The 13,627-nt window shown below is 37.1% G+C and overlaps 1 protein-coding gene across 1 annotated transcript; it reads right to left on the bottom strand.

The window, feature by feature from the left end:
• Window positions 1-1,393: 1,393 nt before the first annotated feature.
• LOC114645382 (extracellular calcium-sensing receptor-like) lies at window positions 1,394-9,617 on the bottom strand. The gene is made up of 6 exons (XM_028793242.2): window positions 9,406-9,617; window positions 8,681-8,972; window positions 7,322-8,131; window positions 6,770-6,997; window positions 4,758-4,881; window positions 1,394-2,559 (listed from the first exon to the last, which is right to left on the bottom strand). Exons 1-6 carry the CDS (start codon window positions 9,579-9,581, stop codon window positions 1,652-1,654), a joined length of 2,538 nt encoding a protein of 845 aa, XP_028649075.2. The 5' UTR covers window positions 9,582-9,617; the 3' UTR covers window positions 1,394-1,651.
• Between the last annotated feature and the right edge of the window lie 4,010 nt (window positions 9,618-13,627).

The raw sequence follows: 13,627 nt of genomic DNA, 5'->3' as shown, positions 1-13,627 counted from the left end.
CTTTCCAATGTTTTTTCCGGGCCCAGTTGGGCTCCCAGGAGATGGGTATGAGCTAGTTCACAGACTTGTATCCGGTAAGTTCATGATACTTAAAGCAGTGACCGTAACTCCCCGTCATGTCCGGCTATAAAAGGTCACTATTTAACACAAAGTAGGGCCCTTGTGGCATAGGATGCACAGTTGTTCTGGCCATCTACCAGATCATCTGCATTCTTTGCAAATTTAAGGGAGTCATCATTCAATTGCTCCCTTTTAAATGAAGACGGTGTCTGCCTAAATTGAAACTGCAGACGTGTGAGAGTGTCGGATTCGACATCAAGGGGCGGGGTTTCATCCCGAGTCGGCTCAGTGCTTATTGATGACGTGTCCTGCTAAGACATCCCGGGTGTTTCCCCTTCATCATTAGAAGCCAAAGTCCGTCTTTCAGCTGACTATATACATGTGCGGAGAAAGCTGAGGGCACGGATTCCACATCTCTGACTAGACATAGTGATCTTGTGGGAGTAGCGACTGTGATACCGCGATTAATGCCTGCACAGTCTTTACCTAGTATCTTTTCCGGGGCCATTATGTCAGCCCTTGTCTTAGCATTAAAATGTTCTACCTTACTGTTTACACTACCAGCTTTATTAAGGTAAGCGCTACATTCAGAAGTGACTGGCAAAAAGTCAAGACTAAAAGGGACAAGGCTTATAGATCATTAGAAAATAATTTTGGTAATAGTTGTTATCACTGAAAACTGTCTTGTACAACCTTAAGATTTTGCATACTCAACTTTAGGATTAAAACAAAGAACTTTGCCTTGGGTGTTACACCACTGCTGACATTCTCCCAGAAAACATTGATACACAAAAATGGATGAATCATAATGTCTGCCTTTAATATTTTTTCTGAAAGGTTCTTCTAAGGGGACATAGAGGCACTGCTGAACACTTGATAGCAATATGGTTCACAGTAGCACCATGAGAACTCTATATCCCAATTTGATATTATTTTGGAAATTTTCAGTGAAAAGGAACTGAAGTGGCTCAGGGGCTAGTTCTTGTTAAAACCTTTTCTTCTGCTTTTTTACTTATTTTCTACACTCGTTTTCTCTGGTGTCTCTTTTGACATTTTCTATTCTAGTAAAGCAAGGCAGAGTGGTGGCTCTGAGGCTAAGGATCTGCGCTGGTATACCGAAGGTTGCCGGTTCAAGTCCCTGTCACTACCAAAAGAGATCCTACTCTGCTGGGCCCCTGAGCAAGACCTTTAATTGCTCCAGGGGCGCTGTACAATGGCTGACCCTGCGCTCTGACCCCAAGGGGTATGCGAAAACAAATTCCTAATACAAGAAATTGTTTAAGGCGAAATAAAGAACAAAAAAACAAGTGAATGTTGTTTTCTCTATCTTTGTTCTTGTATTAGTAAAAAAGTGTGGGTGTAGAACATCTTCTTTATAATTTCAGCAAAGAAATGTTTATGGTTTCAGTCACATCATAGTAAAACAACTGCTAATTTGTGTGTAGGCAAAAGCACTAGTTAAGCATTGTATTTATTTACAATCAAGTAGTAATACATTGTGACTATTCCTAGAAAATTCTGTCCACAGTAAATATTCAAATTTTGGCTTTTTTCACTAATTATACTACCTACATTTATTTGTTTTTCCAAATTACTCCACATTTTGCCTTCTCATTAGAGCTCTCTTTGTATTTCTTTCAGGTTTAAATATAATAATGTAGCACTTTGGTGCAAATATTGCAAAGAGGACACCAAAGCTCGATGCCAAAATGGCAAAAACCTCCACAGCTACTGTGTGTTTCCCTGGAGAACTGATGTAAGCAGGTATGAAAGTGATCCACACGGCACAGAAGATCAACATGCTGAAAGTGATGAATTTAGCCTCATTGAACGTATCTGGCAGATTTCTTGCAAAGAAAGCTAGGAGGAAACAAATGCATGCCAGAAATCCAATGTACCCCAGTAAGGAGCTAAACCCAATCACAGATCCCACATCACACTCTAAAATAATTTTTGAATTAAAATATTTTGTGTTTTTTGCTGGAATGGGAGGAGATGTGACTAACCATACTATGCATATTAAAGACTGAAGAAAAGTAAAAAAGAAAACAGTTCCTCTCAGCTGAGAGACTCCAAACCATTTTATCATATTATTCCCTGGCAGTGTTGCTTTGAATGCCATTATTACCACAACAGTTTTGACCAGGATGCAAGAAATACACAAAACAAAGCTGATGCCGAACATCACATGCCTCAACATGCAGGTTGTATGAGTAGGCTGTCCAATGAACGTCAGTGAGCAAAGGAAGCAGAGAGTGAGTGAAATCAGTAGAAGGAAGCTGAGCTCAGAATTGTTGGCTTTTACAACTGGAGTGCTCCTGTAGTGAATGAACACTGCCAGCACAGCGACTGACAGGCAAGTTCCAAGTACGGTAATAGTTGTTAATGTAATTCCCATTGCATCGTCGAAGGAAAGAAATTCAAGCTCCTTCAAAACACACTGGTTTCTTCCATGATTTGACCAAAAATCATCTAGACATTTGATACATTCAACAGAATCTATAAAAAGAAAACACAAGGTTACAAACTACAGATGTTTAGGAGCGGCATATTATGACAGTGCATATTGATTACCAACATTTCGAACCATGATTTGAAACAATAATTAAACAAAAATGAAAACAACTTGAACATTTCATGAATAGGTTGCATCTACAATATATTTTGAGTAGAGTTTATATATTCTTCCAAGTGTGTGGTTCTATAGTCCAACAATTGGCTGTTAAATAAACTGGTGACTCTGCCATGTGATTTGGTATAAAAAGGCAGTGCCTGTAAAGAACTAGCATGTTATTTTAGAACCTCTTTTTGTATTATACCCATTGCTTCTAAAACAACTTATAGTTGCCTAGACTAAATAAATAAAAATAATAATAGATTGGTGGGGGGCTTTTAGTTACATTAATGACTTCTGTTTCTAATGAGCTGCATTTTTTTATTGAGGTTTTTTTAAAAAGAAAGAGCATTAGGGTTTTGCATTTAACACAGTACAATTTGCTAATACAGTATGTAGTATTTGCTTAGTTGTAGGGTTATAGTTGTGGGAAAACCACTCTTATTGTTTCTTGGAATGAGAGTAGTGTGGTTTTCAGTATGAGTTACCATTTTATATGTGACATTTACTTTTATTTCAGATCTGCATCGAGTTAAAGATCCAGATCCAGAATCCTGGGTTTGAATCCCACACCTGGTCACTGTCTTTATGGAGTTTGTATGTATTAACCATAGTTATGTGAGGTTTTTCTAATACTAAATGTCACAGATGTGCATATTAAGTAAATTTTTAATTTCTTCGTGAATTTGTGTATGATTGGGTCTTGCAGTGGACTGGTATACTGCCAACAGTTAGTCCCGGCCTTGGACTGATGTTGCAAGGAAAGATTCAGCTCTCCTTAATCCTGGACTAAACTGAGTATGAGAATTTTGTGTTAACATGCTGAGACACTTTGAAGGTAATAACACTAGGTAATATTTTTTTGGTTCTCGTGATTAGAATACAAATTCCTTCTTCTGTCAGTATTAATAGTATTATGTAATAATATCTGTTATTTTTTTTATGTGTAAGTTTTACACAGAGCCAACGAATGCCTATCTATTAATTAATTTTCCAATGTTTGTTCACATTGCAGGAACAATATCAGAACCTGTTCGAACAGTATAGGGTAAGAGGCTGAGCCTAATCGAGAACAGAAAGACAGTCAATCAGAAATCAGTCAATTGGAGCTATTCAAATTTAAGGGAAAACCATTCCAGAAAAAAAAAGCATTGTGACAATTTGTAGATTTTACATAATGGACATAACTAGAATATGAACTACGAGCTATGTGCTATGAACTGTGTCCCAGCTCATCTTTATAATAAATTAATGTAATAATGATAAAAAAAGGGCGGCACGGTGGCGCAGTGGGTAGCGCTGCTGCCTCGCAGTTGGGAGACCTGGGGACCTGGGTTCGCTTCCCGGGTCCTCCCTGCGTGGAGTTTGCATGTTCTCCCCGTGTCTGCGTGGGTTTCCTCCGGGTGCTCCGGTTTCCTCCCACAGTCCAAAGACATGCAGGTTAGGTGGATTGGCGGTTCTAAATTGGCCCTAGTGTGTGCTTGGTGTGTGGGTGTGTTTGTGTGTGTCCTGCGGTGGGTTGGCACCCTGCCCAGGATTGGTTCCCTGCCTTGTGCCCTGTGTTGGCTGGGATTGGCTCCAGCAGACCCCCGTGACCCTGTGTTCGGATTCAGCGGGTTGGAAAATGGATGGATGGATGATAAAAAAAGCAATTCTTTAAAGAAACCTATAAGAAAAGTATTGTACAGTAATACATAGTAACCATATTGAAATAGTTAATAAAGGCTTCTTTTGTTCTTCATAGCACTTAGAAAACAGCGATGGATAAGTTATTCATCTCTGTGCAGTGTGGCATATTGACATGATGGTAAAATTACTTGCTAATGTAAAGGAATCACATGTCTTATACAAAATATAGAATATCAAAAGAAATGTGTCTCAGTAATGCCAACTCATACAACTCCAAAGTGAAGCTTTGCTATTAGGTCACATTGCATGCTGTGTAAGTGTTATGAAGACCCAAAGAAGTGTTTGTTAAGGTCTTGATACATAGTAGTAAATGATATGGATGCTTTTTTGCAGTACCTAAACTTAACTGTTACAAATATTGAAACGACTGAATATTTTTTATGTAATTACTCACCAACCTCACTGCTAACCTCTCCATCAGCACAAGGGACACAGTCGAAACAACAGACTGGCTCCCCCTTCTTGCTGGCCTTCCTTGTGCCAGGTTGACAGCTTTTACTGCAAACTGATTCTGGAGGCTGCAATTAAGGAAACAGTTTTTACATTATATTGCATTTTTTGCTCCATTAGAAGGAGTCATACAATGCAGATAATATACAGAATTACATTTTGTTTTAGGAATCTTATTGTGGTATAAAGTAGTAACTATGATCTTTTAGGAATGGATAATATAGTATTTACATATTTTTCTTAGTTATATGGTTGTATAGTAGGACCTTTTCGGGCTCGTGTCCTCCATATGATAAGTCAAGCTAATAAAAAAAGCATAAAATGTTTGCCTTTTTTATGGTGTAAATGTCCCATTTCATTAACGGGTCTGGAGCCCTTCTGATCTCTGAGGGCGACTTCCCTGTCTTCAGTTTTTTTAAATTAATAAATATAATTGTGTTCCAATCTCCAAGGGGGTGGGACTTCGATGAAACTTTCACAGTTTATCGCACTGCAATCTCTAAGGGCAAGCATTTCAGTTTCTTATTCAATAATAGCGATTACACTTTAGTGTGTTCTCCTTTGTTCTCCTTCCATGCCTTCTGTGTCCTCCTTTGGCTGCATTGGTATCTGGCAACATAGTGGTTTTACCTACTGATTACTTGCAGTCTGTTAAAGTAAACGACTGGGATCTGTGCAAAACGTTTTTGATTCACTTTCTTAATTTAAAATTAAAATGCTAAATTATGAAAACAGAGAACACTGACTGGATTCATTCACTAGAAACTGCTGTTTATGTGATAAACTCACATTGGACAATGTTGCTACTGTAGTTACTTATGTGTTTGTGAAAAGCTGTTATAAAATAATAACTTTCTTGTTGGGTTGCAATTTGCAACGTTTTTCTGACATACACTTCAGTTCTTATTTTATATTGCTATTATATGTGGTGCATTAGCTTATGAACAGTTGTTTTTTTCATTTACATGTGGTGCTTTCTTTTGTTTCATATAATTTAAATAAGTGTGTGCACAGATAAACAGTGTATTATATAAAAAGAGTTAATGTAGTTGTTGAAAAACATCTGTCTCATATAAACACTGTAAGTCCTGGGCAATAAACTTAATATCTGGCATGGAAATTGGCTGACATGCCCACCACCTCTAGAAAACTAGAACTGTGTTCCCAACCCTTTAGAAAATTCAGATTAACAATACTAATAAGCATAAAGCCACTACCATTTTTCCATCTAAAATGTCCAAGTATCATGTCATCCCACCAAAATGCCATTCTACCTGTTTTTCACGTTTCTAAAACTTGAAAATTGATCTGGGCCTAAAGACGCTACCAGCATCAGTTTAGGATGTGACCCTGCCAAAATACCCAAATTCCCCCTACTGACACAACAGCACATGAAGAAGAATACCATCATTACTCCATCCATCCATCCCGCTATATCCTAACTACAGGGTTACGGGGGTCTGCTGGAGCCAATCCCAGCCAACACAGGGCACAAGGCAGGAAACAAACCCTGTGCAGGGTGCACACACACACCAAGCACACACTAGGGACAATTTAGAATCGCCAATGCACCTAACCAGCATGTCTTTGGACTGTGGGAGGAAACCGAAGCACCCTTAGGAAACCCACACAGACACGGGGAGAACATGGGAAGCGAACCCAGGTCTCCTAACTGCGAGGCAGCAGCGCTTTTCACTGCGCCAACCCATAATTACTCCATTTTAACCATATTAAGATTGCTGTCTATAATGGAAAATACTTGAACCTAAGATGTTCTCCAAAGGAAATGTTCTATATTTGGCCTCTATGAATATGTATTGCACCTATCTAAGTTTGATTTTGTTAGTTCATATACCATACTCCACCTTTAAATTTAAGAAAAAAAACTGGCATTATAAACAGTAGCTGCACTTTACATTATTAATATGTCATAACTCATTTAGATACATGACATACTTTACGTGATTCAAAATTCCAAAATATCTGTTCTTCGGCAAGTGAAATCTGATTGACTTCCTTAACAGTTTCATCAAAAAGACCAACAGTTTTAATTTGAATTCGGCTGTCATTAGAGAGTTGCCAGTTAACAATATCATAGATGGCCATGGCATCACCATTTTCATTAAATGCCACTCTTTCTCCTAAGTGGTTTATGAAATTAACTTCCTTAAGATAATGCAGGACCTAAATAAACAATAAGAATTTTGAATTGTGCTACTCAAATGAACATATGCAAAGCTAAGCTGAATTTAAGATAGATATGAATAGAATAGAATAGAATGAAACCCTTATATTTTTTTAAAATATCAAGGAACCAGCACAGACTAAGTAAAACAAAGTAAGGCTGATGGGCAAAGCAAAATGAAAGAACCATCAAACTGTTTTAAATAGAGTTAATATACATTTAAAATGTAAGTACCACATGTTCACTTGTTCTATTGTTACTGGTGTATGAAAAAAAATCAGCTTTTATATTTCATAATACAAATTACTATTAGCTATTGTTACCTGCCAAGGCTGAACATGTTTGATGCTGGCACAGGTTTTATTCTCAAAGGGTCCATTTCCATTTTCACAAGACATTAAATTATGCAAGGCATGAGCAATTGCATATACAGCTTTATATACATTATAGGTTACCCGAAGTTCTGATACATCACTATATGCAGTATTAATAGTACGAATATCCTCTATTCCTGTACAGATTCTACTACTTGAATTTACTTTGCTTAAATTTTGTGGGAATTTGCAGTCAAATAGTGTTTCCCAGAACTGAATAATTATTTTTTTGTCATTACTGAAATCAGGATGAAGCTGAAGCAGAAAATGTTCCAGACCAGGAATTGTTCCTCTGTGAACAGCAACTCCAATTGTTCCTCCAAATGAATGAAAATTTTCCGTGACTGCCACAATGGAAGATGTGCTCCATGCTTCACTTGCAATCCACTGCCTGCCAGTGATGTTCTGTTTAACAATTTCTTTAAAAAATTCAACTTGTGGTGAAAATACAACAATAACCTTGGCAGTAGAGTATTTTATAGTGTTCACAATCTGAAGAATTTTCTCTTTTTTGTACACAGTGGGGACCATTTCAATGAATGCAACACAGCCAAATGCACTAACCTCCTTAATAAATGCTTTTATTGCATTCTGTCCATAGTCATCATCACTTGCTATTGCACCTATCCACACCCATCCATAATATTTAATAATATGAATCATAGCTTTAACCTGAAAAGCATCACTTGGAATTGTCCGAAAGAATGAAGGGAACTCTCGTCTGTTACTCAAGCAGGAACATGTCGCAGAATAACTGACCTAAAATAAAGAAAACTGTTTCATTTTTATGAAAAGTTTGCATGGTTTTGTTTTTAATCAGTAACGCGAGTTCCTGTCAGGTTTAAGTTTACTTGGTCAAGAATTAGCTAAAAAATAATTCAATATTTTTACAGATACTGGGATACAAACACTATACAGGGAATGACTTGAAAGGAAACTAAAAAGTGGTCAGCAGGCTTCTTAAATGGCAACACTAACCATCCAGCTGCAATAATAATTTTACCAGTCTCATTCTGTCATAAGGAATAAATATTTCATATTTAAGCACAAGAAGGAAAATATACTTAAAGCAACAAAATCTGCTTTTAAACTATTCTTCATTTAAAACACAAAACAATGCTTCTTTTCCTTACATTAAGGCAAAATCAATTTATTACTCTTTAAAGATTTTGTACAATGTATTGCGCTCATTATATAAATGTGCAAACTGTACTGAAGTATTGTTCATGAAAATACTTTCACATTTTTTCATTTCAAACAATGCTAATTTTTATCCATTTTAATATTTAATGATGATTTTATACATACCATAGGCAAATGAAATGGACCCATAATCCTCATTGCTGCAATGGAATGAGAAGACAGAGGATCTCCGACAACAGCAATTACAGGAGGGGAGCCATTGCAGCTAAAATCATTAATAACCTCATCCATATCTGCTAACAAAGCAGTGGCCGCCCTGAGGGCTACTGGAAGGGCCATGCAGTTGTCATACAGTCGGTAGCCAAGAGTTATATTAGGAAGGAGGGTTTGATTTTTGTTTATTTCTTCTATAGCAAAGATCATTGCTTGACTTCTCTGGAAGAGAGAAACTTCAAAGCTGTCAGAAAACACAAAAGTCAGACACACGAGTCAGCTCAAAGAAGGTCAGGCATGTGTTGTAGGCAGGCTGTGTGATGGCTTTGGACCTTAAACCCTGAGGTTGTGGGTTCAAATCCTGCTACTGACACTGTGTGACCATGAGCAAGTTCTGCCTGTGCTCCAATTAGAAAACAAAAAGAAATGCAACCAACTGTATTGTAAGTGACCTTGAATAAAGGCATCAGCCAAATAAGCAAACATAAACCAAAAGAATTCTAATAAAGTATCAATTGCTAAATACACTGCATAGAACTTCTATTCTGATATTAATTATACCCACCCTAAATTTCTTTAGGGTGGCTTACCATTTTCAATGCAAATTATAACAGACTCTTTAATCAGAAAGGCCTGTTTTATTTCTTTATACAGAAATGACAAAGATACTTACTCACCCCTCACATTTCCACTGGTCAGGTTTGGAAGTGAAGGACAATTCTGGCCTTATTGTTTTAAAATTCAATGTAAAGAGTCCTCCTAAAATAATATCTCCTCTTTTTGAGAGTTGGTTTAGTTCAAAGCTTTCATGAGTTTTGCATTGGTTAACATCTACTGCAGACACAAAGAACATAGCACTCCAAAAAATGCAAAAGCTCACAAAGCATATCATCATTACAGAAACTAGAGTCTATGACACAAGTAATTTCCAAATCCATATTTATACTGAAGAAACAGATAGAATAATTACCTTGAGAATTAAGTGTGAACAGTTTGAATATTTCAGTTCCTTTAAATCCCATGGCATCTAAAGTTTACTGAACTGATGGCAGCATTAGTGTCTTCACAGATCAAACTGCTTATTTAACTCTATGTACTTTGTGATACTTAAAACAGAAAAGTCGCTTTATTATAACTCAAATGTTTATATTCAAAATATAACAAAATTTGAAATGTTGTTCTGCCAATCACAAGTATTGCAGGTCATTTTTTTATACTTCAAATTGCAAATCAATAAATTGACAATGGAAAAAGGGAGAAGAGAGAAGTTGGTAAATGTTTTCAGTAAGGAAGAAAACAAGCCTCTTACAAGCAATGAAAGATCCTAATTAAGACACCCTGACCTACAGTACTTCCAGTGTTATAAACCTCTTTCATCCATTTTCAGTATTGTTTATAACAATTATGAGACTTGCCCGGTCACCACTAGTCGAAGACCACATCTTTATACAAAAATGCACTTTTATTTGCAGTTCTCCAACAAACACAACACTGTCCCGCACAGCACACTGTGCTCCACGTCCAAATCACCTTTCTCACGGGCCTTTCTCTCAGTGTCCCTGGGCCGCCTTTCCTCTCTCCATGGGAGCTTCGTCCTGCTCCCACTCTCGACTCCAGCTCACTGTTTGGAGGGAGGCGGCCCCTTTTATTCTCATCCGGATGAGCTCCAGTTGCTCTGCCTGACGACACTTCCTGGTGTGGCGGAAGTGTCAGGAGAGCACCCGGAAGCACTCCGGGTGTCCCTGGAAGGATCATCGTCGATGTTCCCGGGTGTGGCAGAAGTAGATGGTTCCCGGGCTCTCTGAGGCTTGGAGAGCCCCCTGGCGGTGACCAGAGGCCCCAACAGGCTTGAGCCTCCTTGCTCCTCGCCCGTGGTCTTCTCCAGCTCCAAGGCGGTTGCCCCCTCATGGCCCGGAGGACGAATGCGCCACCTCCCGGTCATTCCAGGCATCTGTTCCCCAGCCTCCTGCGACACAATTCAGAAAGGTGAGTGTCTGAGCCTATTCCATCATCCTTAGAGGAAAATAACGAAAAATATGAAAGCCTGTTTATTTCTGATAAATATAACAATAAAAATAAACTATACATTAATAATATGGGGGAAGGTTTTGGAGGATACGCAGGAAGTCACATGTCCATCTACTTCTTGTTCAGATCTGGATGAAAACCATTCTATCACCATGCAGTAATCCACCTCTACAGGTCCCTAGAATATAAAAGACATCCTAATTTTGGTGACAACTGCACTGGTGCTACAGTAACTCAGACATAATTTTCCTTCCAATGCCTCGGTTTTTCAGCAATAAAGAGGATTTTGTTATTTTCCTTTGCACATCCAACAGTTACAAGTTAAAACAATAAATGGACATGTACAATGTGCACATCTTTGTATCTTTATATAAAGAAATAGTGATACTTCTTCCTTATTTAATCAACTATAATTTAAGGAATGGGCGGCATGGTGGTACAGTGTTAGCGCTTCTGCATCGCAGTAAGCAGACTGGAATTTGTGTCCCAGGTCTTCCAGGTGCGTAGTTTGCATGTTCTCCCTGTGTCTGCATGGGTTTTCTCTGGATGCTTTGGTTTTCATCCACAGTCCAAAGACATACAGGATAGGTGGATTGGTGATGTTGGCCCTAGTGTGTGGTTTGGGTTGTGTGTATGTGTGTTTGCCAATAGACTGGTACCCTGTCCTGAGTTTGTTCCTGCCTTGTACCCTGTGCTAACTGAGACTGGCTCCAGCACTCCCCGCAACCCTGTTCAGGAATAAGTGGATTAGAAAATGACTGACTGACTGATAATTTAAGGAATACATTTTATCATTGCTTAAACAGTGATAGAATTCAGATTGAATCAATGTAATAAAATCTTTAGCATTTAGGTAAAAAACACTCCAGACAAGCAGTTTCTCACAAGGTGATATAATAAAGAACACTACAGTTTTTAATGGGTTTCTGGACATTCATATTCATTGTTCAAGGCAGATTTTACACAGTACAGGGAGAAAAAAAATTATCCTGGCAATGGAAAGATATGCTTTTAAAACATTATTGCGCACTGAGCCACATTTTAGTGAGGATGTCAGGATTTGACAGTAAAGCATTAGGAATAGAGTACAAATACTGAGAATGTTATAGAAATCTAACGCAGATGATCATTTAATAAATTATATATAAAAACAACTTAGAGGGAATATATTTTAGTAATAGGGGACTTGTATTATGCAAACATTTACTGGAATAACAAAAAGCAGATTGAAAGAACTGTATTGATGGGTTTTTAACATAATCTGTTAAAACATTAACATGGGGAGAAGTCTGCCTAGGTTTATTATTCTCTAACAATAGGGATCGAAAGCTGCAAGTTTCTTTTTGGACACTAGAGGCACAATCTATGTTTACTTACAAATGAATATTCTATTCTTTCTGAAATATCTTTCTAGTATTTCATTTTCACTTGTTGCCAAATGTACTCACATTACTACCGAATACTTAATGACAATGCTTTACATAAGTTTAATATTCACAAACTAGTAAATTCACAATACAAATGAGCAGCTCAAAAGAAACTTTTCAATCTGAATAATACTATTAACATTTTATTATCCATTACAAAAATTCATAACCATAATGTACTTAGTATTCAATTAGTGTCTGCTACATGCTGCTGCTCAGCACCTCACGCTTTCTCAATAGCTGAGGCATTTCCTTTTTTGTGTTATTATAGATTTCTTTAATTCTATACCATAACAAAATTATAAGAGTATAAAAAGACATAAATTAGAAAATTACCTGCATAAAAACAGTATTCTAAATAACAGCCAACATAAGTTAATGAGGGGAAGATCCTGTTAATTAATTGATTAGACTTTGATATAACTTATTTAGATGTTCACACTGTTCCTCACCAATGATTAACTTTATAACTATAAGTTATAGCCATCAGAAGTGCCTTCCGACACTAGATGTAATGTCGGTTATTTGGCAGGAGACAAGAGTGCAATTAAAAGGTAAATCCTCAAAGTTGGATGAAGTCATCAGTGGAGTACCACAGGGATCTGTTCTTGGACCCTTTCTTTTTCTTATTTGTGTTAATGTCATAGATTCCAGTGTAATTAGTAGAGTTGTAAAAATTCACAAATGATCCTAAAATCGGAGGGATAGCAGATACTGAGGAGGTAGGAAAAATAGTTCAGAAGAGAAAGAAATAGACAAACTTTAGAACTAGGCAAATAATTCTACATTTTAAAAATTACATTTGATTTTTTATTTTCAAAAATATGTAATAATTTAATGCATAATTTTCAAAGTAATATTTTTAGCTAAGTGTGTAATGAGCAACTTTTTTGTTATCAAAAATATCTGCAGTGACTAATTCTATATTTTGGAAATTACATGTTTTTATTTATCCTTAAATATGCCTTCTTGTTTTATGTTATGATTATGAAGTTCGTGCAGTAGTAAAATTATTTTTATTTGATAAAAAGAGTCTGTTTTTGAAGTGACTTTTTAATTTTGAACTATGCTCTAAAATCCAAGGAGCATGTAACAACACTAGCAGAAAATGTAATTTTCTTAATAAATATAATTTCAAAAATAAGCCTCTTTCTCAAGATTGGAGCGTTTAAGTTCTCCCGTGGATAAGTCTGGGCTTGATTTTATGACCGATTTTTGGGTTTCAAGACCCGACTTACAGTATATGTGAGAACATACTGTAGGTACAAGAGGAGAAATATTATGCAGGGGGGCTCTAACAGATTCACATGGGCTACTAGGGTCCTGGAGGAAAAAAGGGAAGTGTTACTCTGACAGACTCAGGGAATTAAGCCTCTTTAGTCTCAAAGAGAAGAATTCTGGTCCTTATTATTTTTTAGACTTTGTTCTAGAAGATTCAATGCAG

Source organism: Erpetoichthys calabaricus, chromosome 2, assembly GCF_900747795.2.
Source record: "Erpetoichthys calabaricus chromosome 2, fErpCal1.3, whole genome shotgun sequence".
NCBI lineage: Eukaryota > Metazoa > Chordata > Cladistia > Polypteriformes > Polypteridae > Erpetoichthys > Erpetoichthys calabaricus.
This window is presented reverse-complemented; position numbering and strand designations above follow the sequence as displayed.

What these genes read in the sequence shown, in the direction of transcription:
- LOC114645382 (XM_028793242.2), bottom strand. Translation starts at nt 9,581, where the DNA reads ATGTTCTTTGTGTCTGCAGTAGATGTTAACCAATGCAAAACTCATGAA. An exon ending in AACATGTTCAGCCTTGGCAG is followed by an intron (nt 6,998 to 7,321) that starts GTAACAATAGCT and finishes TTGTTTATTTAG; the next exon opens with GTCCTGCATTATCTTAAGGA. An exon ending in AGAGGTTAGCAGTGAGGTTG is followed by an intron (nt 2,560 to 4,757) that starts GTGAGTAATTAC and finishes TTCTTTTTATAG; the next exon opens with ATTCTGTTGAATGTATCAAA.